This window comes from Salmo salar, chromosome ssa19 (genome assembly GCF_905237065.1).
Source record: "Salmo salar chromosome ssa19, Ssal_v3.1, whole genome shotgun sequence".
Classification (NCBI taxonomy): Eukaryota; Metazoa; Chordata; class Actinopteri; order Salmoniformes; family Salmonidae; genus Salmo; species Salmo salar.
In genome coordinates this window covers 55,797,101-55,824,985 of record NC_059460.1, presented here as the reverse complement: position 1 = coordinate 55,824,985, position 27,885 = coordinate 55,797,101, and the positions used below count along the sequence as shown (strand labels likewise).

Sequence of the window (27,885 nt, the reverse complement as noted above, 5' to 3'; positions counted from 1 at the left end):
CATTATATAAAATGCACTGTTTCAGAAAACACTGTCAATTTGCCTTCCCTTGTTCACTTTTCAAGGACAAAATACCAGGGTATATGTCCTCCCACCAAACGCACAGAGGAGCACATGGACGCTGGAGCGAAATATCACATTCCAGGAAACACCCCATACATCAGGTAGAATTCTTTCAAACCATCTCACTTTTTTCCTCAGATCCATATACAGCAGTATTATTATGGACGATGGATAGTCATTTCTCAACATACACAATAAAAACCACTGAGGGACTATTAATATTACAAATACACATTAATACAAAAATCGATCCTCAAACGCCATCAAATTGACAACATGTTTGATTAACTGTGTCGTTTTCTCTCCTGCAGGTACTTTGTGAGCTTCATTCTGCAGTTCCAGTTCCACAATAAGCTGTGTCAGGCAGCCAATCAGACAGGACCCCTGCACACATGTGACATCTACCAGTCCAAGGAGGCGGGAAAAATGTTAGAGTATGTATACTGTTACACTATGGTGTTACCTGATCAAGTGAGGCGATGAGACACAAAAGATGACCATTGAATATCTTAATGACCCTGTTGAAATACGTTTATCGTTTTTCACATTTTAGACCGTAATTTGAACTGTGTGATATTTTCCCCCTACCTGAATCAATCATAGAGCATTGTCCCTAGACTTGCTAAAGCTAAACCATACAAAGTTAGGGAAATGTGTCATGCCCAATTTACTATAAGTGCGTCTGACTTACAGGACAGTCCTTAAATCCGGAGAATCCAAGCCCTGGGAACAGGTGCTCCAGGAAGCCGTCGGGACAAACAAGATTGACGCCAGCTCCCTGATGGAATACTTTGGTCCCATCATCACATGGTTGGAGGAACAGAATGCAGCAATGCATGAGACCTTGGGCTGGCCTGACTTTAACTGGGTTCCACCCATACCAGAGGGCTACCCCGAGGATATTGGTGAGCCAGTAAATAGGTTTAACCGAAGGAGGATGATATTTCAATAAAATAATGGATATTTCAATCATTTTCAACATGGTTCTTTTGCATTGAAAGTCTGTCCCCCTACTTGGCAAATGGATAAAAAAATGTATCCACTTTAAACAAGAAAATATCAAATTCCGCTTAGAAGATTGCAGGACAAATTTAGGAAAACCTGTCTTAAATCTCTGAATTTTTGTTCCTTTTGTACGTTAATCTTTCGTTTATTTATACTTATGAATTCATTTTATTTTTCATTATGTTCCTTTTCTGACTAATTATGGTGTTACAAAAATCTATATAATTATAATATGAACACTTTGGTTGTTGGTCAAGAATGTCTTTGTTGATTGATTCCACTTACATTTGATGAAATTGTAGACTGCAATTATTATTGTGATTGTTGTAATCGTTATTATTAATGATTGTATTTTTATTTTTTTGGACCTTTTATTTAACTAGGCAAGTCAGTTAAGAACAAATTCTTATTTTCAATGACGGCCTAGGAACAGAGCCTTGTTCAGGGGCAGAACGACAGATTTGTACCTTGTCAGCTCGGGGATTCAATCTTGCAACCTTTCAGTTACTAGTCCAACGCTCTAACCACTAGGCTATCCTGCCGCCCCGAACATGATGATTATTGTAGTTATTAGTGATGGGTATTTTTTCCCTTGTTTGGACATTGCATTTAGAACTCTCATTGTTACAATGTGCATTGAATCATGGGAAAATCAATACAAATATATTTACTTCTCTCTTAAATTGTGTATGGTGACATTGAAAGATGAACTTGCATACAAATTCAAGCTATACTCGCTTAAGTTTGAATCGGGCCACGGTCACATAGCCATGTAGCTTGAGCTACGGAAGCGATTCTACTTTACTTGTACCTTTCTCTCTATACCCAGACATGATTGCAGATGAGGTGCAGGCGAAGAATTTCCTGGAGGAGTACAACAGCACTGCGGAAGTGGTCTGGAATGCCTACATTGAGGCATCGTGGGCCTACAACACTGATATCAATGAGAAGAACAGGCAGAACATGGTAACAGTTGTCTGGTGTCTGAATGGAGCAGCTTTCATTTATACTGTACACATAGGCAACTAACCCACAAATTGCTCTCAGTATTTCTGAAACATGGTTCGGAGGAGCTACAGGATGAGCAGGCTTTTGTTCTAGCCCACCACTAACACACTTGATTCTACGGCTCAACCTGCACCTTTTCTGGCACATTTCTTGCGCTTGGACAAACCAATTTTGACGAGTGTGTTGTTTACTCTGTCTCCAGCTGCAGAAGAATTTGGACATGTCTAACCACACACTGACCTACGGAAAGGAGGCCCGCAAGTATGACACCACAGACTTCCAGGATGAGGCCGTGAAGCGTATCTTGAATAAACTCGGTGACATTGAAAGGGCCGGACTTCCCGACGAGGAACTGAAAGAGGTAAGAATTAGCTGAATGCTTTTATTGACCCAAGACCTTCAAATGATCCCCTATTCACACACTAAATCAAGAGCAACATTTTTTTTTTTAAATCACACATTATATTGACCTCAATGTTTAATGAAATTATTCTAAAGCAATTTAATAAGTAGGCCTATTAACAAAACTTGAATCCGCATTGGGCAGTTGCAAGTTCTTATGCCGTTGGTCATTGTTTTTCGCTTAGTACAACAATTTGCTGGCCAACATGGAGACCAAGTACAGTGTGGCTGAGGTGTGCAGAGCCAATGGGACCTGCCATCCACTGGACCCAGGTAAGATCACACAATATATTTGCCCAATCCCATGCCTGGTTCAGTGTTTTAAAAAAAAAAAAAATTACATCATATATATATATATATATATATATATATATATAAAATACTATCATCTGGAGAAAAAGTTGACAAAAGAGGTGACATGACTAACTCGTAAGGAATTCCACTTTCCCAGGGGATTTCAATCAGAGATGGAGTCTTGATCTTGCGGTCCTGGTCTGGGTCCTAATACACTGGGTCTTGGTCTCAGACAAAACCATAGTTTATATTGTTCTTTTACATAAAAAAATATATATATATATTTTGTTCTTTTACATTTATTGGTCTCGTCATGGTCTTGATACACTGGTTCTGGGTCTCAAGAGGTTGGGTTTTGGTCTGGGTCTGGTCTTGGTTTGGGTCTCGAGAGTTCTGGGCCTGGTTTCCCTTTAGCGATGGAACGCAGGCTTATGAGTGTTTTAACGATGCATTGTTCTTACAATGGCCGAAGATGAAACATGCGTTTCGCAAAACACCACGCAGATAGAACGTTCTTTAAGTGCGTCGTTAGGGCATGTGTTGATATTGATAGGATCCGTCTGCTAAATGACTAAAATGTACATACACATTTTTCAACGACTACACAAATTTGTTAACAAACTATAGTTTAGGCAAGTCAGTTAGGACATCTACTTTGTGCATGACAAGTAATTGTTCCAACAATTGTTTACAGACAGATTATTTCACTGTATCACAATTCCAGTGGGTCAGAAGTTTACACACACTAAGTTGACTGTGCCTTTAAACAGCTTGGGAAATTCCAGAAAATGATGTCATGGCTTTAGAAGCTTCTGATAGGCTAATTGACATCATTTGAGTTAACTGGAGGTGTACCTGTGGATGTATTTCAAGGCCTACCTTCAAACTCAGTGCCTCTTTGCTTGACATCATGGGAAAAACAAAAGAAATCAGCCAAGACCCCAGAAAGAAAATTGTTGACCTCCACAAGTCTGGTTCATGCTTGGGAGCAATTTCCAAATGCCTGAAGATACCACGTTCATCTGTACAAACAATAGTAGGCAAGTATAAACACCATGGGACCACGCAGCCGTCATACCGCTCAGGAAGGAGATGCGTTCTGTCTCCTAGAGATTAACTTACTTTGGTGCGAAAAGTGCAAATCAATCCCAGAACAACAGCAAAAGGACCTTGTGAAGATGATGGAGGAAACGGGTACAAAAGTATCTATATCCACAATAAAACGAGTCCTATATCGACATAACCTGAAAGGCCGCTCAGCAAGGAAGAAGCCACTGCTCCAAAACCGTCATAAAAAAAGCCAGACTATGGTTTGCAACTGCACATGTGGACAAAGATCGTACTTTTTGGAGAAATGTCCTCTTGTCTGATGAAACAAAAATAGAACTGCTTGGCCATAATGACCATCATTATGTTTGGAGGAAAAAGGGGGAGGCTTGCAAGCCAAAGAACACCATCCCAACCGTGAAGCACGGGGCTGGCAGCATCATGTTGTGGGGGTGCTTTGCTGCAGGAGGGACTGGTGCACTTCACAAAATAGATGGCAACATGAGGTAGGAAAATTATGTGGGTATATTGAAGCAACATCAAGACATCAGTCAGGAAGTTAAAGCTTGGTCGCAAATGGGTCTTCCAAATGGACATTGACCACAAGCATACTTCCAAAGTTGTGGTAAAATGGCTTAAGGACAACAAAGTCAAGGTATTGGAGTGGCCATCAAAGCCCTGACCTCAATCCTACAGAAAATTTGTGGGCAGAACTGAAAAAGCGAGTGCGAGCAATGAGGCCTGCAAACCCGACTCAGTTACACCAGCTCTGTCAGGAGGAATGGGTCAAAATTCACTCAACTTATTGTGGAAAGCTTGTGGAAGGCGACCTGAAACGTTTGACCCAAGTTAAACAATTTAAAGGCAATGCTACCAAATACTAATTGAGTGTATGTAAACTTCTGAGCCACTGGGAATGTGATGAAAGAAATAAAAGCTGAAATAAATCACTATTATTCTGACATTTCTCATTCTTAAAATAAAAGGGGTGATCTTAACTGACCTAAAACAGGGAATTTTTACTAGGATTAAATGTCAGGAATTGTGAAACTGAGTTTTAAAATGTATTTGGCTAAGGTGTATGTAAACTTCCGACTTCAACTGTATATTATCACCTACATGGCTGCAAATAGCTTATTCTAGCCTAATGCATATCCTACCCTATAATAACACACTAAAATCGTAGATATGGCACATCATTGAGCACGTTACACCATGAAATGTATTGAGGCAAAACATTTGAGCCTACCATTAGCAAAATAGAACTCAATTGAATGAACATGAAATTGATTTCAATATGATTGAAATACTGAGCATACCAAACATTAGGAACGCCTTCCTAATATTGAGTTGCAGTCCCCCCCCCCCCCCCCCCTTTTGCCCGTCAGAACAGCCTCAATTCGTCATGGACTCTACAAGGTGTCAAGCATTCCACAGGGATGCTGGCCCATATTGACTCCAATGCTTCACAGTTGTGTCAAATTGGCTGGATGTCCTTTGGGTGGTGGACAAATCTTGATGCACACAGGAAACTATTGAGCGTGGAAAACCAAGCAGCGTTTCAGTACTTGACACAAACCGGTGCGCCTGGCACCTACTACCATACCCCGTTCAAAGTCACTTTTTTTGCCTTGCCCATTCACCCTCTGAATGGCACACATTCTCAATTGTCTCAAGGCTTAAAAATCTCCCCTTCATCTACACTGATTTGAAGTGGATTTAACAATTGACATCAATAAGGGATAATGGCTTTCACCTGGTCAGTCATGTTCTTAATGTTTTCTATACACACAGTGTATAATGCAGTCATCTGTTTTTATTTGAAGCATAATTGTATTCTTCACTTGTTTGTAACAATTGCAAAGACATTGGCAACTTTGTATTTGTAGTCAACTTCTGAAGTTATCAGCGGTCACAGAGAGACAGAAACAACTTGATTTTATTTTTTATGGAGATCTTCTCTGTATAAAATGACATAGAAGGGCAAAAATGTATCTAATGACACTGTTCTACAAGTGTTTAAGTGCAAGTGTAATAACGAGGGTTTTGGGAAACAGCTCTGAGATTTAATGATGCTCCTATGAAGGTTCTTACGATAAACTTAGTCTTAAGATGCTTTTGGGAAACCGGTCCCTGGTCTTGACTCCATCTCTGGTTTCAGACCTCCAGAAGATCATGGCTGAGTCCAGAGACTACAATGAGCTGTTGTTCGCCTGGCAGGGCTGGAGAAATGCCTCTGGCAGAGAACTGCGACAGGACTACAAGAGATATGTGCAACTGGCCAACAAAGCTGCCGCTCTTAACGGTAAGGTCTTCAAAAATAACAGACCCATTCCTAAAGACATTTCAACTTCCCAACTGCCAGCATCTGTCTTCTAATTGGTGAGGGCAGGTTTCAAGTGCAAACACAAATAAAATAGGTGATGGGGGAAGCCTTGTCAGTTTCTGCTAATTACTTGTGTGCTATTCTGGCACTGAATTCCCCCTCACCCTAATGCTGTCTGTTCATACTGTAGGACACTCTGACAATGGGGCGTTCTGGCGCTCCCTGTACGAGACCCCCTCCTTTGAAGAGGATCTGGAGCGTCTGTGGAAGGAGCTGGAGCCCCTCTATCTCAATGTGCACGCCTATGTGCGCAGGTCTCTCTACAGGAAGTATGGAGGCAAACACATCAACCTGAAGGGACCCATCCCTGCCCATCTTCTAGGTGAGACTGTCAGAATTCAGCATGGATTTCAGCACCAAAGGCCAAAACTCCTTTTACATTATGTATGACCATTGATGTTCTGCTGTTTTGTGGATGTTTTTTGGGGAATCATCTGGATTTCGTTTGCTTTTAGAAGCATTGCACGTGACAGTGTGTGTGACAGGCTAGTGATTGACCTGGCTTTGAATCTAAATCCACTGGTTTGAGCTCTGTCGGTGGTGCAAGGCTGGAATATACAGTAGCTTATCTGTTTAACATTTTGTTCAGTTATGGATAAAACAGCACAGCCATGTTTCTCTTGTCCTATCAGGCAACATGTGGGCGCAGACCTGGTCTGGCATCATGGACTTGGCCATTCCGTACCCCGATGCCACACAAGTAGACGCCACACCAGCCATGATAGCCAAGGTAAGAAGACTGTCACCACTGCAGGTTTTTCTGTTTAAGGGCTGTATATTATGGAGTTTCCATGTGACCGGACCAGGGAAACCTTTTTGGGGTTTTCTCCACAGGGCTGGAATGCCACCAGGATGTTCCAAGAGTCAGACAACTTCTTCACTTCTCTGGGGCTATTGCCCATGCCTCCAGAGTTCTGGGCCAAGTCCATGCTAGAGAAACCCAATGATGGACGCAACGTGGTATGCCATGCCTCCGCCTGGGACTTCTACAACCGCAACGACGTCAGGTACTTTGGAGGGACGTAGAGTCTGTGGCTTCCTTAGAACATTACAATGCCAGAAACCTTGTTAAGAGCTTTGGAACTTTTGGTCTAATAACTTGGCTATTGGAACTGACATGTACTTGGTTGCAGGTTTGAGTACCACCCAAGCTACCCCCCACCCATAGTCTTTGTTTTTCACCTTTCAAGATGTGTTAGCATTCCCCATGAAAAACAAAGATCACAGCCCCTTTTGACCATTAAAATGATGAATTCTTATCCTTCATTTCCAGGATCAAACAGTGCACCGTGATAACCATGGATGACCTCATCACCGTGCACCATGAGATGGGTCATGTGCAGTACTTCCTGCAGTACAAGGACCAACCTATTTCCTTCCGCGACGGCGCCAACCCAGGCTTCCACGAGGCCATTGGTGATGTGCTGGCCCTGTCCGTCGCCACTCCCAAGCATCTAAAGGAGATTGGTTTACTGGATGTGGTGGAGGACAACCCAGGTGAGCGCATACTAATGAAATGTTTTGACTCTAGCCAGGTTTTTCGCTCTCATAAATGAGGAAAATAACTAACCCTTTGACAATTTCAATTCACTACTAAGACCTTCTGCCAACCAGAAAAAAAGGGTTATGTGGTGACAGTGCAGCTTCAGCCATAGCATTAACAAAACATTTTATTTTAAAGCAATCTGTGTGATGAACATAAATTAACTAGCTATATTGTGATTGCACTATCCACTCTAAACATGAATGTATCTGTTCATTTCCAGAGAGTATGATCAATTACCTCATGAGCATCGCCCTGGACAAAATTGCCTTCCTGCCCTTCGGTTACTTGATGGACCAGTGGAGGTGGAAAGTGTTTGATGGACGCATCTCTCAAGAGGAGTACAACAAGGAATGGTGGAACATGAGGTAGACTGCTACAAAATAAAAATGGAAAAATAAAAATACTTTTAAGGGAGGATGGAGAAGGGGGTTATTCACTATCTCATCTATGTAAAAGTAACAAAAATACTATTTCTTTGTACGGTCTGTCCCTTCCAGAATGAAGTACCAGGGCTTGTGTCCACCTGTGGCCCGCACTGAGCAGGACTTTGACCCAGGTGCAAAGTTCCACATCCCTGCTAATGTGCCCTATGTCAGGTGCGTTGTCTGAGGTTTATTACTCTAACTAGGATACATCTCTTAGGGAGGAAGCTAAAGGAACGTTTGATGAAATCAGTGGCGCAACGCACATACAGAAAACAGTGAATCAAGCATTCAACTGTAAACCACCAACTTTCATTTGATCACTTTTCTGTCTTGTTCATAAAAACACAAGTGGGCCTACGTTGGGTTTACCGATATTCTCATCGTGTCGATCAATAGATTTAGATGGCATTCATAAAAACAGAGCGTTTTGTATGTGGGATGCAGTGGGAACGTCATGTGACGGAGTGTCTTCCTATCAGGTACTTCGTGAGCTTCATCATCCAGTTCCAGTTTCATCAGGCTCTGTGTGACGCCACCGGACATGTAGGCCCTCTCCACCAATGTGATATCTATCGCTCCAAAGAGGCAGGGAAACTTCTAGGGTCAGTAATGAACACCCTCAAACGAGTAGCATTCTATCGCCATGACAAGCACTGTCAATCTTTTTAATGTGATAGATGTCGTTTATGTAAATGTGTTAGAAGTTGTCGTTAAGATATGCGGAAGTGTTGTATAGTGTATATAAACTTTTGCATCTGAAACATTTGTTTGACTGTAGAAAAATAGTCGGTCTTTCTGATACTCTTGGAATGACTGTTTCATCCATTTCCTGTGTTTTGCAGTGACGTGATGAAGCTGGGTTTTAGTAAGCCCTGGCCTGAAGCGATGGCTATGATCACTGGAGAGCCTACCATGTCCGCCAAGCCACTGGTACAGTACTTCAAACCTCTCACTGATTGGCTGGAGGCAGAGAACAACAAGAATGGCGAGGTCAGAGGCTGGCCTGAATATGACTGGAAACCACCAAGTAAGTCTGATAGCCAGGCCTGCCCTACCGTACCTCCTTTATCCAAATAAAATGGTTAAATAAAATTTGGCGACTGAATTTGTTGTTGCTATGACACTTAAACTATGTATTTTTAGCCCATTTAAAAGTTTAAATTACCCCCCAAAATTATTGAATTAAATGAAATACAGCTCGTAATTATGACGAATGGTTTTAGACCTATCATGAAGTGCACGTCTCGTTTTACCCACCCTCAGTGGGGCTGGACCCAAATGGATGCATCCAGTTTTCTGGGGAAATGGAAAGAGCGCTTGTAATGTGACTTCTGCTTTTGGACGTTAACAAGGCGACACTCCATCTTAACTCCTCCTCCACATTTACTGGATTGGTTGAACAGTGCAGAAGAGAATCTCTCTAAAAAAATTCCCCCAACAGTTTCAGGTGTTTCTTTTATACCTGCTACGTTAGGTTACTTTTTACTGATTCAAATGAATAGTGGGTGGAGCGTTAGGTAAAGTGCGCGATTGTTCGGAATGTCAAGTTCGTTGTAAATTTGTCTCACACAATCAATTGTGTTAAGGGCCATCCACAGCAAGGACGATAAACTATACACGTTGGCGAGCATCCACACTAGAGAAAAGTTTATCGTTCTACAGTACACCTGTCAATCAGCTGATCAACGCATCAGTTGGTATTTCTTTTTTGGGGGGGGGGGGGGGGGTCTACTAAGCTAACATATGGATTTGCTTTAAGATGGTCATGCCATGAATCATTTGATTTACAATTTTAGGTATTCTCCCCCAAAAATGTAACATGGCCAGATAAGAAAGTTCAGGAAATCATTTTGATTTGACACATTTCACCCCTTATTTTTGTTGGCACAACTACCTCCATACTTCCATTCATTTGTATGGGTTACCCTCAGACGAGTCCCGTGACGTGTTGGAGTCATCGTTCCATGGAGGGGTCATATTAGTGTGTAGGCCAAACCATTTGGACGCTACAGACGTTTGTGAGAAGACTGATTTTCGGGATGTCTAATGGTCTGACAACCACCGCTATAGATCTATCATCTACCACCACAGATGCAGAATGCTGACAGAGATTACTTTTTTCATGGTGCATCCGCCTTATCTTAAACTGACAGATTTTGATGGGGATTGTTTTCTGTTACTTAGATTGGCAGACGGGTGAATCAGACTCTTAAGGATTAAATGTAGTGTTGATAGGCACGTTAAGGAGTACACACAACGTGGGTGTTGATGTTCAGTCACCTGCCGACATGGCAGTCACGTTTGCAATCTAGAAAATCACCTAGACTTACCATGCTGCTTCCTCGTTATTGGATTGTACTTTCATGTCACGTACAGAATACTGGCGACAAAGTGGATACAGACTAGAATGGTAGAAGATTCATGAGTAAAATGCCAAAGTGGAGTTTCCTCTATCGTCGCGATCATGGCGGAGTTTGCTGATGAAAAGAATAGCTCCTGGGAGGAGTACGTTGAAAGGCTGGAATGTTTTGAGGCTAATGAAATTGATAATGGTGAAAATAAATGGAGCTGTGCTGCTGAGTGCGGACCTCCCTACTGCAAAGAGTTATGATGATGCCCACCTATGTGACAGAGCTGGCCATACCCCGTGCACATCAAGATGTTCAAATAACTGGACTGATGAAGATTGTCAGAATTTAATAAATATTTTAGGCTTATAGAACAGATGGGTTTAAAGAGGTTAAAACACAGGCCATGCTAAAAGCTTAATTAAAATAACAAAAACCTTTCCTGCAGAGTATATAGCATGTCTACCTCTTCCAAGCATTTATTTTCCCACTGTTCAAAACAGACCACCTTTCAAGACACAAACCAATTAAGATCAGCTATGGCCAATTACTAGCAATGGCCAACACACCTGAACACACTGAAATTGACAAGACAAACTACTGACTGTTGAGGATGAAGTTGATGGTAAATGTATACATCACAGGAGGCTGCTGAGGAAAGTTCACAATAATGGCTGGAATGGAGTGAATGGTATCAAACATGGAAACCATGTTTGAGTTCAAAACCATTCAATTTACGCCGTTCCAGGTGTTACTATGAGCCCATCCTCCCCAATTAATCTGCCACCAACCTCCTGTGGTATACATATGGAATGGTTTGAATAATGAAACTGTTTTGGACCCAAATAAAATACAAGTAACAATCACATTTGAAAAAGGTATAAGATGCATTAAATGCAATAAAATGCCATCTTCACAGCCTACTTCATTCACCCTGAAGGCCCGGTCCTTCTCCAACAGTGTCTGGAGCATGTAATGGAGGACTGACCCAGGCTCTAGATGTTCACTGATTAGTGAAGAAACTTACCATGCATTGTGGCCTGATGAGCCACCAGACCTTTTGCAAGACAATGAAGTGTTAAGGCAATGATCACAGGTCCAGTTAGAGGTGCGGGGTAGGATTTTTGTGGACGTGAGCTATCGAGGCAACCACAGAAGGCTACCCCTGTTCGTCATCCAGGGCTCAGGTGCCAGTTTACTGGGCCCTGACTGGTTTGAGCCTTGGCCATCGAGGTCACAGGGGTTTATCACATGCAAAACGTTTTGGATTTGAGTAGAAAGGAGGAATAAGAAGCTTTCCAGGGGCAGGGGGTCCCTGTGTCCATAGGCATCGACCCTAAGGTGTCACCTAAGTTTTCTTTTTTTTAAACATACCCAGTACCCTTCACTCTCCAGCTGAAGATCGATGAGGCTCTGGATAAACTGGTGGCTCAGGGGGTTTATAAGCCAGTGGAGTACTCTAAGCCTGCATTTAGATTGGCAGCCCAATTCTGATCTTTTTTCACTAATTGGTCTTTTAACCAATCAGATCTGATGTTTAAAGAGCTGATGTGATTGGTCAAAAGACCAATTAGTGGTAAAAAATCTAGATTGGGCTGCCTGTGTGAACACAGCCTTTTGTGGGCTATACCAATTGTGCCTGTGGCCAAGAAGGATGGTAGCTTCAAGATATGTGCGGACTTTCGCGGCACAGTGAATACCGCAGTATTCTGAACTCTTGGCTGATGCGCAGCTGGGTAAAGAGGCCCATGCAACAACAAAAAATCTGTCAAGAAGTTCCATTAGTGTTTGGCAGGTCGCCATTCTGTGGTCTGTACTGACCATAACCCTTGAATGAGTAGTGTTTTCCTTAATTTTGACTATTTTCTACATTGTAGAATAATAGTGAAAACATCAAAACTATGAAAATAACACATATGGAATCATGTAGTAAACAAAAAAGTTTTAAACAAATCTAAATATATTTTAGATTCTTCAAAGTAGCCACCCTTTGCCTTGACTACAGCTTTGCAAACTCTTGGCATTCTCTCAATCAGCTTCATGAGGAATGCTTTTCCAACAGTCTTGAAGGAGTTCCCACATATGCTGAGCACTTGTTGGCTGCTTTTCCTTCACTCTGCGGTCCAACTCATCCCAAACCATCTCAATTGGGTTGAGGTCAGGTGATTGTGGAGGCCAGGTATTCTGATGTAGCACTCCATCACTCTCCTTGGTCAAATAGCACAAACCTTACACAGCCTGAAGGTGTATTTTGGGTCATTGTCCTGTTGAAAAACAAATGATAGTCACACTAAGCACAAACCAGATGGGATTTTGTATCCCTGAAGAATGCTGTGGTAGCCATGCTGGTTAAGTATGCCTTGAATTCTAAATACATCACTGACAGTGTCACCAGCAAAGCACCATCACACCTCCTCCTCCATGCTTCACGGTGGGAACCACACATGTGGAAATCATCCGTTCATCTACGTTGCGTCTCACAAAGACACGGCGATTGGAACCAAAAATGTCACATTTGGACTCAACAGACCAAAGGATAGATTTCCTCCGGTCTAACGTCCATTGCTCGTGTTTCTTGGCCCAAGCAAGTCTCTTCTTATTATTGGTGTCCTTTAGTAGTGGTTTATTTGCAGCAATTCAACCATGTAGGCCTGATACACACAGTCTCCTCTGAACAGTTGATGTTGAGATATGTCTGTTACTTGAACTCTGAAGCGTTTATTTGGGCTGCAATCTGAGGTGCAGTTAACTCTAATGAACTTATCCTCTGCAGCAGAAGTAACTCTGGGTCTTCCTTTCCTGTGGGGGTCCTCATGAGAGCCAGTTTCATCATAATGCTTGATGGCGACTGCACTTGAAGAAACTTTCAAAGTTCAAGAAATGTTCCGTATTGACTGACCTTCATTTCTTAAAATAATGGACTGTCATTTAACAAGGCACGCTGGTTAATTGAAATGAATTCCAGGTGACTACCTCATGAAGCTGGTTGAGAAAATGCCAAGCGGGTGCAAAGCTGTCAAGGCAAAGGGTGGCTACTTTGAAGAAACCAGGCCTTCAGGGTGAAGTTTAACACTTTTTTGTTTGTTACTACATTATTTCATATGTGTTATTTCATAGTTTTGATGTCTTCACTATTCTACAATGTAGAAAATAGTAAAAATAAAGAAAAACCCTGGAACGAGTAAGGTTCTGTATTTATTTTCCTAGTCAACCTTGTGTTCTCTTTTGTTGTGTTCTTGAACATAGCCCTGTTTCTTTGTGTTCTTGAACGTAGCCCTGTCTTTCATTTTTGTTCATTGATTTCACCTGTGTTAGTTACTAACCTGGTCTCATCAGCTCCTTATTTAGTCCAGATCATTCTGTTTGTGTCTTTGTGAAGTATTGTTAGTTTTGACTCTACTAAGCCTTTTCCAAGCTCGTTTGTGAAAACCAGTTATAGCCTTCAGTCCTAGTTTTGATTCACCTGCCTGTCTGCCTACCTGTGTATGACCATTGCCTGCCTGTGACCGTGATTCCTAAACACCTGCCGCGCTCTGTGCGTGAATCTACACCTTTTTCTCCCTGAGTATTCATTACAAAGAACAAAAATGAAAGACAGGGCTACGTTCAAGAACACAATGAAACAGGACACAAGGTTGACTAAGAAAATAAATACTGAACCTTACAATGAGTAGGTGTGTCCAAACTTTTGACTGGTACTGTATACACACATATGCATACTGTACATACATGCATATATGAATATACATACTTGTTGTGTATTAGGTATAGTGGTGACGGGCACGTTAAGCGCACTCCCCTATATAGCATGCGTGCACTGTGGGTGTTGCAGTTCAAAGTCACCTGCTGACATGTTTTCTACCTGCACAATCTAGTAAATAGCCTAAACTTACCCTGCTGCCTCCTCGCGTCCTTGTTATTGGAAAATACTTTCATCATGTCATAATACTGCCCACCGGAAATAAACTGTAAACAGAGCTTTCAGGGTGAGTGCATTTTCATAGTGATAAGTGAAAATAATAGGCTACTTCCATGTGGCCTACGTGTACTGAAAAATAATATACGTAGAAACGTATATTTAAATGCAACATTTCAACGACAAACGCCTGCTGTTTAGCCTGCGCATATTTTACAGCATGCCATTGCTTGCCTTATTGCTCAAGTGGTTTGCAAGTGATTACCATTTTTTCTTATAGTTGTGAATTCATTTGGATCTTCTTTTTCACTGTGCTCATCATCTCTATGGCTGTCCAGGGCAACCATTTGTAATGCATCAGTACCACAATGTCATCATCACCGCCAAACGCCAGTGATCACACAAACGCACTCTCTATCCTCAACTTTCCCCAACAGTTCATTTGGCCTATGCTTACGTGGCCTATAGCCTATTGAACAGCCGGAAGAGAGAAGATAGAGATGTGTGGCCAAAATATCAAGCTAAATATTTGCTAGTTATTAGGCCATTCATTAGCTAAATATTAGGGCTATAAATATTTCACCTGTCAAAGAGCAAGAAACAAAAGTTAACAGATTATGAAATCTGCATTCCTCCATGCAGATCTCTGCTGTCCCCAGGCACGCAAAGCTCTTCTATTGAATAGTCCTACATTTTTAGACAATACCATTTATTGTACCTAGGCTACAACATTGTTATCAAGTGAGTACATTTGTTGTCTAGACTGTAAACTGCAGTGATGTACTAGGCTAATTTGAATAACCGCTCGAACGTCCTCTTTTTGAATGCATGTTTCATGCGGAAACGGCATACAGCCTAGGTCTGATTACGCAACTATTTGGATCAGTTGCGTGTCTGTTCTCGACAGTTCACCAGATCATCAGTCTCCCAAGTCGTCCTATAATAAATGCTGCCACCAATATGCTCACATGTGGCATGTCCAGTTATTCAGGAAAGCTCACCGTGCGTTCTGCCTACTCATCACTCCCACACTACTGGAATCTCTCCTGGATAGGCTAGTAGTAGTAAATCAAATGCTTGAAGTGTACAACAAGCTATTGTAGTCTAGCTTTTCCTGAGGTTCCAATAGCTAACAGGAATATCTGTAGCTGAGAGGTAAACTTTTGTACTTATAGTGGCTGCCACGCCCCCCCCAGGGGCCATAACTGGGGTTGGTCCATATCTTTTCAGGGTACATACATCTACAGTTGAAGTTAGAAGTTTACATACACCTTAGCCAAATACATTTAAACTCAGTTTTTCACAATTCCTGACATTTAATCCTAGTAAAAATTCCCTGCCTTAGGTCAGTTAGGATCACCACTTTATTTTAAGAATGTGAAATGTCAGAATAATAGAAGATAGAATGATTTATTTCAGCTTTTATTTCTTTCATCACATTCCCAGTGGGTCAGAAGTTTACATTCACTCAATTAGTATTTGGTAGCATTGCCTTTAAATGGTTTAACTTGGGTCAAACGTTTCGGGTAGCCTTCCACAAGTATCCACAATAAGTTGGGTTAATTTTGGCCCATTCCTCCTGACAGAGCTGGTGTAACTGAGTCGGGTTTGTAGGCCTCCTTGTGCGCACGTGCTTTTTCAGTTCTGCCCACAGATTTTCTATAGGATTGAGGTCAGGGCTTTGTGATGGCCCCCTAATACCTTGACTTTGTTGTCCTTAAGCCATTTTGCCACAACTTTGGAAGTATGCTTGGGGGTCATTGTCGATTTGGAAGACCCATTTGCGACCAAGCTTTAACTTCCTGACTGATGTCTTGATGTTGCTTCAATATATCCACATAATTTTCCTCCTCATGATGCCATCTATTTTGTGAAGTGCACCAGGTCCTCCTGAAGCAAAGCACCCCCACAAAGTGATGCTGCCACCCCCGTGATTCACGGTTAGGATGGTGTTGTTCGGCTGCAAGCTTCCCCCTTTTTCCTCCACTTAACTTAACGATGGTCATTATGGCCAAGCAGTTCTATTTTTGTTTCATCAGACCAGAGGACATTTCTCCAAAAAGTACGATCTTTGTACCTTCAGGAGTTTGGAAATTGCTCCCAAGGATGAACCAGACTTGTGGAGGTCTAGATTTGTTTTTCTGAGGTCTTGGTTGATTTCTTTTGATTTTCCCATGATGTCAAGCAAAGAGTCACTGAGTTTGAAGGTAGGCCTTGAAATACATCCACAGGTACACCTCCAATTGACTCAAATGATTTCAATTAGCCTATCAGAAGCCACTGGAATTGTGACCCACTGGAATTGTGATACAGTGAAATAATTTGTCTGTAAAGAATTGTTGGAAAAATGACTTGTGTCATGACTTGCCAAAACTATAGTTTGTTAACAAGACATTTGTGGAGTTGTTGAAAAACAAGTTTTAATGACTCCAACCTAAGTGTATGTAAATGTCTGACTTCAACTGTACTTTGTGCCAAATTTTGTACAGTTGACTATTGATTCCACATTTTCAGCACATTTTCATACTAGCGTGCACCAATAGTATACTAAAGAGAGATTATACAGTGCATCAATCTACACACAATAACCCATTATGACAAAGCAAAAACAGGTTTTTAGAAATGTTTGTAAATGTATTAAAAATACAAAACTGAAATATATTTATGTAAGTATTCAGACCCTTTCCTCAGTACTTTGTTGAAGCACCTTTGGCAGCAATTACAAACTTGAGTCTTCTTGGGAATGACGCTACAAGCTTGGCACACCTGTATTTGGGGAGTTTCTCCCATTCTACTCTGCAGCTCTGAAGCTCTGTCTGGTTTGATGGGGAGCGCTGCTGCACAGCTATTTTCAGGTCTCTTCAAAAATATTCAAGTCTGGGCTCTGGCAGGTCCACTGAAGGACATTCAGAAAGTTGTCCCGAAGCCACTCCTACGTTGTCTTGGCTGTGTGCTTAGGGTCGTTGTCCTGTTGGAAGGTGAGCTTTCGCCCCAGGCTGAGGTCCTGAGCGCTCTGGAGCAGGTTTTCATCAACGATCTCTCTGTACTTTGCTCCATTTATCTTTCCCTCGACCCTGACTAGTCTCCCAGTCCCTGCTGCTGAAAAACATCCCCACAACATGATGCTGCCACCACCATGCTTCACCGTAGGGATGGTGCCAGGTTTCCTCCAGACGTGACGCTTGTTATTCAGGCCAAAGAGTTTAATCTTGGTTTCATCAGACCAGAGAATTTTGTTTCTCATGGTCTGAGTCCATTAGGTGCCTTTTGGTAAACTCCAAGCCGGCTGTCATGTGCCTCTGACATGCACTGTCAACTGTGGGACCTTATATAGACAGGTGTGTGCCTTTCCAAATCCTGTCCAATCAATTAAATTTACCACAGCTGGACTCCAATCAAGTTGTAGAAACATTTCAAGGATGATCAACAGGATGCACCTGAGCTCAATTTCGAGTCTCATAACAAAGGGTCTGAATACTTATGTAAATAAGGTATTTCAGTTTTTTATTTTTAATACATTTGCAAACATTTCTAAAAACCTGTTTTCACTTTGTCATTATGGGGTGTTGTGTGTAGAGTGATTAAGAACAATATTATTTAATCAATTTTAGAGTAAGACTGTAACGTAACGAAATTTGGAAAAAGAGAAGGGGAATGAATCTTTTCCGACTGCACTGTATATTTAATTTCTCCATCTTACCACAGTATTCAGGTAGCCTAGTGGTTAGGTAGCCTAGCGGTTAGAGCATTGGACTACTAAACGCAAGGTTGCAAGATTGAATCCCCGAGCTGACAAGGTAAAAATCTGTAATTCTGCCCCTGAACAAGGCAGTTCTGCTGTCATTGAAAATAAAAATGTGTTCTTAACTGACTTGCCTAGTTAAATAAAGGTAAAATAGATAAATAAACATTGTTTTATTGTTGGTAAATAGTTGCTTGACAAACTCCTAACATTTCCAAAGGATCAAAGTTTTTCGAAATTAGGACATTGTTTAACCTCTAGGGGTCAAAATGGACCCCTGATGACACTTTTTAGGGTTCATTAATTTAACTGAAGTACTAAATTACAAGTCATAGCTTAGTAGTTAAGCTTGACGATTTGATGACTTGGAGATGTGTGTTGGGTGACAAAATACTAAGGCCTTGTAGCGTCTTATTTTTAATGACACTTCATCAGAGTAGCAGTTCAGCCGACTTTGGACAGTTTTGGGACCAAAGCCAGAAGAACATAAAGCTCAATATTTGCATTATGATAACAAGATGGAAGTACACATTTCCTTAAATATTTTTTCCAATAGCACCCTTTCCAATGTACCCAGAGGCCAGTATTTCAGTACTGCAGTTTAGCTGAAGTCGATCCAAAAAAAAAGACAATTCCCATAGACAGCCCAGCCCCATAGAGAAGTCCAATTAGAACATTCCTAAAAATACCCTTTCGTTATCACCATTGTGCTGGGGCCGTTTATTTTATTTTTTTAATGATATTTTACTCATAGCCGAAGATATTAACATTTTATATTCAACTGATGAGTCACGACTTCTGCTGAAGTCGGTCCCTCTCCTTGTTCGGGCGGCGGTCGACGTCACCGGTCTTCTAGCCATCGATGATCCACCTTTCATTTTCCATTGGTTTTGTCTTTGTTTTCTACACACCTGGTTTTCATTCCCCAATTACATGTTCATGTATTTAACCCTCTGTTTCCCCCACGTTTTGAGTGTGATTGTTTCAATGTTCATTTCGGTTCATGATGGCTGGTTTTCCAACGGGTGCTGAGTTCACCCGTGCGTAATATTTACCGTTTGTATTTGGTCAAGTGTATTTGTTACCTTGTGCCTTTTTTATTTTTTGAGTAAAGTACATTGCTCACTCATTTTTGCTCTCCTGCGTCTGACTTCATGCACCAGCTACACTCACCTTCTGACATGATGTCTGCCGTGTTTTTGGAAAATGTGATGACATCATCGCTGCTCATGCTAACCTCCAGTGCACACTAAGTGCAAGTGCGCAAGCGTTATGGGCTCTGTAAAGCAGATGGCAGCCACCACGAAACGGCGTATGCGAATTTGAGTAGATTACGTTGAAAACAACAGTCAGCCATCTTTGACGCTGTCTCCAGTTCTTTTATAGGTCAATGATTAGAGCCACTAAAATTCCAATGTACTTAAGCTGAAACCAATCCCTCTGCAGAGAAACAACTGTTGTCAGGGCTGAAGCATTGTTTTTAGTGGGTTTAGAGGCTCCTAGCAATGAAATCAATACCTCCAATCCTTCATGATGAGTTCCTGCTGAAAGGAGGAGTTTGAGATTAGATAGAGCGAGGAGACAGGACTCGAAGGAGAGAAATCCTGTAGTTGGAGAAAACAATGGAGAGAGATGGACTGGGATGTCGAAAAGACGGGAAAAGAACACGATAGAGGGGAAAATGGAATTTCAGAAAAGAGGGGGAGCGCAGAAGAGACCTCTGTTCTCTGACCACACTGACTGAACAAAGATGAAATGACGGAAAGGATAAGAAACTTTCCTTTCTAATTATACATTAACCACGTTTTTCTGAGATTAAGACTTGGTCTCAATGTTCTCAGTTTTGTCACAAGCAATCTTGAAAAGTAATGTACACTGAACAAAAATATAAAGTGTTAGTCCCATGTTTTATGAGCTGAAATAAAACATCCCAGAAATTTTCCATACGTACAAAAAGCTTATTTCTCTCAAATTTTGTGCACAAATTTGTTTACATCCCTGTTAGTGAGTTTTTGTCCTTTGCCAAGATAATCCATACACCTGACAGGTGTGAAATATCAAGAACCTTAAACGGCATGATCATTACACAGGTTCACCTTGTGCTGGTGCCAATAAAAGGCCACTCTAAAATGTGCAGTTTTGTTACACAACACAATGCCACAGATGTCTCAAGTTTTGAGGGAGCGTGCAATTTGCATGCTGACTGCAGGAATATCCACCAGAGCTGTTGCCAGAGAATTGAATGTTCATTTCTCTACCATAAGCCGCCTCCAATGTCCAACCGGCCTCACAACTGCAGACCACGTGTATGGCGTCATGTGGGTGAGCGGTTTGCTGATGTTAATGTTGTGAATAGAGTGCCCCATGGTGGAGGTGGGGTTATAGTATAGGCAGGCATAAGCTACGAACAAAGACCATAATTGCATTTTATTGGTGGCAGTTTGAATGCACAGAGATACCGTGACGAGATCCTGAGGCCCATTGTTGTGCCATTCATCTGCCACTATCACCTCGTTTCAGCATGATAATGCCCAGCTCCATGTCGCAAAGATCTGTACACAATTCCTGGAAGCTGAAAATGTCCCAGTTCTTCCATAGCCTGCATACTCACCAGACATGTCACCCATTGAGCATGTTTGGGATGCTCTGTATCGAAGTGTACGACAGGAAATGGTGGTCACACCAGATACTGACTGGTTTTCTGATCGACACCCCTACCTTTTATTTAAGGTATCTGTGACCAACAGATGCATATCTGTATTCCCAGACATGTAAAATCCACAGATTAGGATCCAATTTATTTATTTGAGTTGACTGATTTCCTTATGAACTGCAACTCAGTAAAATCTTTGAAATGATTGCATGTTGCGTTGTATATTTTTGTTAAGTGTAGTTTCCGAATTTTCAATCAGTAAGGCTGAATGCTGAATGCTCTTTAACTTTATCCAGTAAGTACAACGTCATTCACATTGTTTCCTATTCTACGGGCATAGTGGGAATGTATACAAAGGTATCATCAGCATAGGTCTTGTTTCATGTTCTCGTTTCTCCTTTGCCATGTGTGGAATGTCATTCCCCCATTTAACTTTTAGACTATGAGCACGGCACAATAATGCATATTCCTTATGCTTGTTGTTTAACCTATGGGTACACACATGCAATCATCACCTTCCTCTCTCTCAACCAATGGGCATAAATCTTGGGATGCATTTATATGTCAAACGTACACAAGTTGCGTGTTACAACAAAAGTTAACAACAACCCTCCACCAGCTATAATAACCTTAAAGGTAGACTCAGCGAAATGACGTCGCCGAGAGCAGCACCGCAGATATTGAGATGAGCGAGATACAAGACTTACACACAGGAGCTGTGCATGTGCACGGGTTCGCTTCATGCTGATCACAGCGTGGTAGCCAGGACACCAAACAGCAGAGAAATTGAGCCTCACGCTTCAACGGTCTTAGTTGCGGGAAAATGTACCCACTACGCTATTTTGTTCCGCATCTATGTCATATCGTTGAGTCTTCCTTTTTTAAATGAAAGATTAACCCATTTTTTATGTTATATAATATTTATTCATCTCAGAGCGATGTTCTATCATTCCTGGGGTAATTTTCATGTGACGCAAAACTCGTCATAACTGCTGTATCGCTGCCTGCTTGAATAGCGAATAGCTCAGATACACAGATAAACATGAAATGACCCTGGAAATCAATTGAACATCACTCAGAGATGCTCAAATACGATATAACATTCAAAATGGGTTAATCTTTCCTTTTAAGGCTCGTCATTGGAACACCTTCTCCCAGACTGTCATCAGTAAACTATTTCATAAAATGTCATATTGCATTCCGTCTCTTGTTCCTTCATTTAAGCCTAGTACTAGATTGAAACAGGATAAGAGTACGTCTTCTGATTCGCATCACTCACCTCTGTGTGTGTTTCCAGGTGACGGCTCAGAAACATCCCCCTCAGCCCCAACCCCAATCCCAGTTCTAGATAATGGTAAAGTGAACTTTCTGGGCATGAGTCTGGATGGTGCAGCGGCTGCAGCAGGCCAGTGGGTCCTACTGGTCCTGGGCCTGGTGCTCCTAGTGGCCACCATCCTCCTGGGCTACAAGAACAAGAAATCAAAACGAAGAGATCTGACCTCATCTGAGCTGGAGCTGAAGTAAGGCTGCAAGTATTACTCTAATGGGAAGATCACCTTCCCCGTAACAGCAGTGTCATCATCAGTGTTTGTTTGTACCATGCATCTTGATTGGTTTTGTTTATTATTTTGGTCTGCTTCTCCCCTATGTTGGATGTCTTGTATATTTATTGTATAAATTTGGAATCAAAATAATTTTTACTATGCAAAGAACAAAGAATCTAACAGTTTTGTAATTTATTTGTAATAGTTGAAACACTGAGCCTGGGGAACAAATGTTTCAACTGATTGTTTGTAAAGTCATTCATTGTGTATGCATTGTTTTTGGAAATATTCAATTTTATCATTCAATACTTTGTCTTTCGAGAATAAAGAGAAATGTCCATTTGCTCTGTATTCATTGGTCAATGAGGGTCTGTGTGGCAAGATAAGATGGATAAAACAATAACAATGTGTTTAATCGTGCAGGTAATAACAAGTGATATATTCAATCAAATAATGGGTGTTAACAGGTTAACTGTTTAATTACAGTACATTGACACAGCATGGTATAAAATAACACCACTATACAGTGGCGACACGTCTTTCAGGCAGAGCCCCACCTGTTTGAGCCCCACATTTTAAGCAAAAAAAATAAAAATAAATGGAACGTCTGTAGCAACGACTACAGATGACCGGTTAAAGAATCTCTTTGCAGAATCAAATCAAATTCAAATCAAATCAAATTGATTTATATAGCCCTTCTTACATCAGCTGATATCTCAAAGTGCTGTACAAAAACCCAGCCTAAAACCCCAAACAGCAAGCAATGCAGGTGTAGAAGCACGGTTTCTAGGAAAAACTCCCTAGAAAGGCCAAAACCTAGGAAGAAACCTAGAGAGGAACCAGGCTATGAGGGGTGGCCAGACAGCCAGAAGAGGAATATCTCTGGTGCCTCAGGTGATGGCTACTGGAGTAGTTACACAACTGTCTCCTGCAGACCAAATGACACCCTATCCCCTATTTATTGCATTACTTTTGACCAGGGCCCATAAGCAGTGATGGAAAAAGTACCTAATTGTCATACTTGATTAAAGGTAAAGATACCTTAATAAAAAATGACTCAAGTAAAAGTGAAAGTTATCCAGTAAAATAGTACTTGAGTAAAAGTCTAAAAGTGTTTGGTTTTCAATATAATTTAGTATCAAAAGTAACTGTAATCACAAAAATGTACTTATAAGTATCAAAAGTAAAAGTATAAATCATTTCAAATTCCAGATATTAAGCAAACCAGACGGCACAGTTTTCTTGTTTTTTATTTATTTACTGATAGCCAGGGGGACACTCAAACACTCAGACATCATTTACAAATGAAGCATTTTTGTTTACTGAGTCCACCAGATCAGAGGCAGTAGGGATCACCAGGGATGTTCTCTTGATAAGTGAGTGAATTGGACTATATTCCTGTCCTGCTAAGCATTCAAAATGTAACGAGTACTTTTGGATGTCAGGGAAAATGTATGGAATAAAAATATTTTTTTTTCATTAGGAATGTAGTGAAGTAAAAGTTGTAAAAAAAAATATAAACAGTAAAGTACAGATACCCCCAAAAAACGACTTAAGTAGTACTTTAAAGTATTTTTAATTATGTACTTTCCACCACTGTCAAAAGTAGTGCACTACGTAGGGAATAGGGTGCCATTTGGTGTGCTGACAGACAGTTGTGTAACACTCCAGTAGCTGTCTACTCTCTGTTGACTGAGAAATGCTCTGTGGGCATTAGTTATGCAGGTTGACCACGACAAGAAATGCTCTGCCTCCTACCAAACATTCCACATAACTTCACAATATGAAGCACAGTAATGAACGATGGAAGAAACTACACAAGTAAAATGTTACAATGTAAATGATTCAGGAGAAATGCAGTCATTCAAACAGTCAGTCATTCCATTTGAGCAGTCATAGGGTAACTTACTACGAGAATATGAATACATCAAATCCCGTTGTTCACGCTCCCAATCTACAGTACACTGTGTTGTACAGCGTTTACCGTGAATGCAGTCTGCGCTAACGCGGGAGCATTGCCTTTAAATTCAAATCACGCTGTAACGTTGAATTTCCACAATACGGATTGAATATGGCCCTAAGTGTAGTGTCTGTAGCCCGCTAACATTACATTGCTGTCATGTACAGTAATCAGGCCAAAGACCTATACATTAAGTTCAGTGTTACGACTCCCTCTATATGATTACAACAAGAACAACGGCACCGGCGCTCTACTGTCGTAAACCACACAGTTCAGTGAAATAAATCCTAATTTAGAGAAGTGTTCATCTCTCGTCAGTCATTCACAATTCAAGTGCACTACAACCATCCCATCCCACCACCGAATATTGGCTTGTTTCAAAGATGGAGCATAAAAACAAGCAACCACTAGGCTATTCTATGTCCTGCTGGAGTGCTTAGGGGCCATTGCGAGAAGCAGATATGCAGAGGATGGATAGGGCTAGTAGGGTCACATACAGTATGTACTGCCATTTCATACCGCAGGTAAACGTTTACTGTCCTGAGTCTTGTCCTGGAGGCAGCTGCAAAGTCGAAATTGGCTATATTGTAAAAAATAATGAAAACAAAAATTAGTCTTAAATTGGTCTTAATTTAAGGTTAGGGTTAGGCATTATGGTTAACAGTGTGGTTAAGGTTAGGGTTAAGGTTAAGTTTAAATTCCGATTTTATGACTTTGTGCCTGTGCCAGCTAGTGACCACTCTGCAGAGCTGCCTCCAGAACAAGATTCATGACAAAAAACGCTAATCTGCTTTCATACAATTTATTTTTCTTGTTTCCCTTCTTTAATGTGTTTTCTGTCCATCCAAGATCTACTGGAAACAACAGGGACTTTAAACTCTAACTTTAAACCCTGAAAATATCCTCTGTCTAAAGCTGTGCAGATACAATTTTCCTGTGTGCAATGCACCAATATTATACTGCTTGATCTTGCACTGGAGAGTACTGCATGCAATCCACAGACATACAGTGCCTTCAGAAAGTATTCACACCCCATTACTTTTTCCACATTTTGTTGTGTTACAGCTTGAATTTAAAATTGAATCAATTTCGATTTTGTGTCACTGTCCTACACACTATACCACATCATGTAAAAGTGGAATTATGTTTTAAGACATGAAAAGCTGACATTTCTTGAGTCAACAAGTATTCCACCCCTTTGTTATGGCACTCTAAATAAGTTGAGGAGTAAACATTTGCTTAACAAGTCACATAAGTTGCATGGACTCACTCCGTGTGCAATAATAGTGTTTAACGTGAAGATTTTTGAATGACTACCTCATCTCTGTACCCCACACATACAATTATCTGTAAGGAATTTCAAACCCAGATTCAACCACAAAGACCAGGGAGGTTTTCCAAAGCCTAGCAAAGGGCACCTATTAGTAGATGGGTTAACATTTAAAGAAGCAGACATTGAATATCCCTTTGAGCATGGTGAAGTTATTAATTACACATTGGATGGTGTACCAATACATCCAGTCACTACAAAGATACAGGCATCCTCCCTAACTCAGTTACTGGAGAGGAAGAAAACTGCTCAGAGATTTCACCATGAGGCCAATGGTGATTTTTAAACAGTTACAGAGTTAAATGGCTGTGATAGGAGAAAACTGAGGATGGATCAACAACATTGTGGTTTCTCCGCAATACTAACCTAAATGACAGAGTGAAAAGAAGGAAGCCTGTACAGAATAAAAAAAGATTCCAAAACATGCATTGTGCTTGCAATAAGGCACTAAAGTAAAACTGCTGAAAAATTGGCAAAGAAATGAAATGTATGTCCCGAATACGAAACGTTATGTTTCGGGCAAACGAACACAACACATCACTGAGTACCACATATTTTTCAAGCATGGTGGTTGCTGCATCATGTTATGGGTATGCTTGTCATCGGCAAGGACTATGGAGTTTTTTTAGGATAAAAAGAAACGGAATAGAGCTAAGCACATGACCTAAGACACAATACACTGGAGTGGCCTAGTTACAGTTTTGACTTAAATCGGCTTGAAAATCTATGGCAAGACTAGAAAATGGCTGTCCAGCAGTGATCAACAACCAACTTGACAGAGCTTGAAGAATAAAAAAAAATAATTACGTGCAAATATTGTAAAATCCAGGTGTGCAAAGCTCTTTGAGACTTACCCAGAAAGACTCACAGCCGTAATCGCTGCCAAAGGTGATTCTAACATGTATTGACTCAGGGGTGTGAATACTTATGTAAATGAGATATTTCTGTATTTAATTTTCAATATATTAGCAAACATTTCTAAAAACATGTTTCCCCGTTGTCATAATGGGGTTTTGTGAGTAGATGGGTGAGACTTTATTTATTTAATCCATTTTGATTTCAAGTATGTAACACAACAAAATGTGGAATAAGTCAAGGGGTATGAATACTTCCTGAAGGCACTGTAAAGTGTCATCACTGAATCCATCTCTTTTAAGGCACTGTTATTGTTCTGTCATAACATCAGATGACCCTGATGATTAATAAAGCTCTGCACAGTTCAAAATAATCTCCCAAACTACTGTCGTAGTGACGTCATCGCTAAACCACTGACAATCAGTGACATTCTAAAACAAAGAGATATGAAAGGAACAGTACATTCACTAAGAATTTTTACAGACTCTCTACAGACTCATTCACCTGATTAAAAAAAGAAAACAGTGACGACAAAAAAAATGACTGCTCAGGAACTTGCACATAGATCATATGGAAGAAAAATATACATGCAAAGGTTTTTTTTTTTCAGTACTTAAATATGCAGTGGTAGGAAAATAAATCAAATTTACAACCAAACTGGGATTTTTAAACACTCTTTCAATGTACAACACTGCTTTCATCAAAATACTTGAAACATTGCAATTTCTGAAACAGTATATTTGGCATATTGCACCAAAAAAACAACAAAAAATATTTTGATGAAATCTACAGAGACTTATACACAGTGGAGAAAGGTTCCAGAATCAATGTGGTCAGTATTCACAATTGGTCTGTGTGCTGTGCCCTCCAAGTTGTGTGACATCCCAAAAACCCTTGTGTCCTTCCGTCACAATGCTCCTGAACTTTGGCAGAGGTCAAGAGTTCAGAGTTCAGGGTCATAGGTCAGGGTTTCAGTAGTAGTAACGTTGCATCTCTGTCCAGTTGGTGATCCAGTACTTCTTGTCTGGATCCTCTGGCTGGAAGCCCATGTTAAACTGGTAGCGTTCCTCCTTACGGATTTTCACTCCATAGTACTTTGGCATAATCCGGTAGTAGATGGCCCGCTTGAAGAAGCCAAGCTGTTGAGAAGACAGACAGGTAGACAACACAGCATTAGGGAAAGCCATATTCAAATAGTGGTGAACTGTTGATTTTATGTAAGAATTGGAATATCTGGAGGCTAAACTCAGGAATTAGACAAAGTTAGACAATTTCTGTTAGAAATGTATTTTCCCATAGAGTAAAAAAGCGATTGAAGAGGAAAGAGAGTAAAGTCAATCATCAGGAGAGTGAGAGATGCT

At 40.9% G+C, this 27,885-nt stretch overlaps 2 protein-coding genes across 2 annotated transcripts in view; one reads left to right on the top strand and one right to left on the bottom strand.

Moving 5' to 3' along the window:
- The window catches only part of LOC106579262 (angiotensin-converting enzyme), a 38,341-nt gene extending 15,619 nt beyond the window's left edge, over positions 1-22,722 (top strand). The window contains exons 10-25 of the mRNA XM_014159018.2: positions 66-164; positions 375-497; positions 757-968; positions 1,898-2,034; positions 2,279-2,437; positions 2,664-2,751; positions 5,981-6,124; positions 6,336-6,527; positions 6,838-6,935; positions 7,040-7,212; positions 7,479-7,702; positions 7,972-8,116; positions 8,249-8,347; positions 8,656-8,778; positions 9,019-9,203; positions 22,133-22,722. Of these exons, the coding sequence (XP_014014493.2) occupies positions 66-164; positions 375-497; positions 757-968; positions 1,898-2,034; positions 2,279-2,437; positions 2,664-2,751; positions 5,981-6,124; positions 6,336-6,527; positions 6,838-6,935; positions 7,040-7,212; positions 7,479-7,702; positions 7,972-8,116; positions 8,249-8,347; positions 8,656-8,778; positions 9,019-9,203; positions 22,133-22,359 (2,428 nt within the window). The 3' untranslated portion in view covers positions 22,360-22,722. The remainder of the gene's footprint in view (positions 1-65; positions 165-374; positions 498-756; positions 969-1,897; positions 2,035-2,278; positions 2,438-2,663; positions 2,752-5,980; positions 6,125-6,335; positions 6,528-6,837; positions 6,936-7,039; positions 7,213-7,478; positions 7,703-7,971; positions 8,117-8,248; positions 8,348-8,655; positions 8,779-9,018; positions 9,204-22,132) is intronic.
- A 45-nt stretch (positions 22,723-22,767) lies between these two features.
- itga3b (integrin, alpha 3b) overlaps positions 22,768-27,885 on the bottom strand; it is a 57,649-nt gene continuing 52,531 nt past the window's right edge. The window contains exon 26 of the mRNA XM_014159019.2: positions 22,768-27,663. The gene's annotated coding sequence lies outside the window, so the exon portion shown is untranslated. The remainder of the gene's footprint in view (positions 27,664-27,885) is intronic.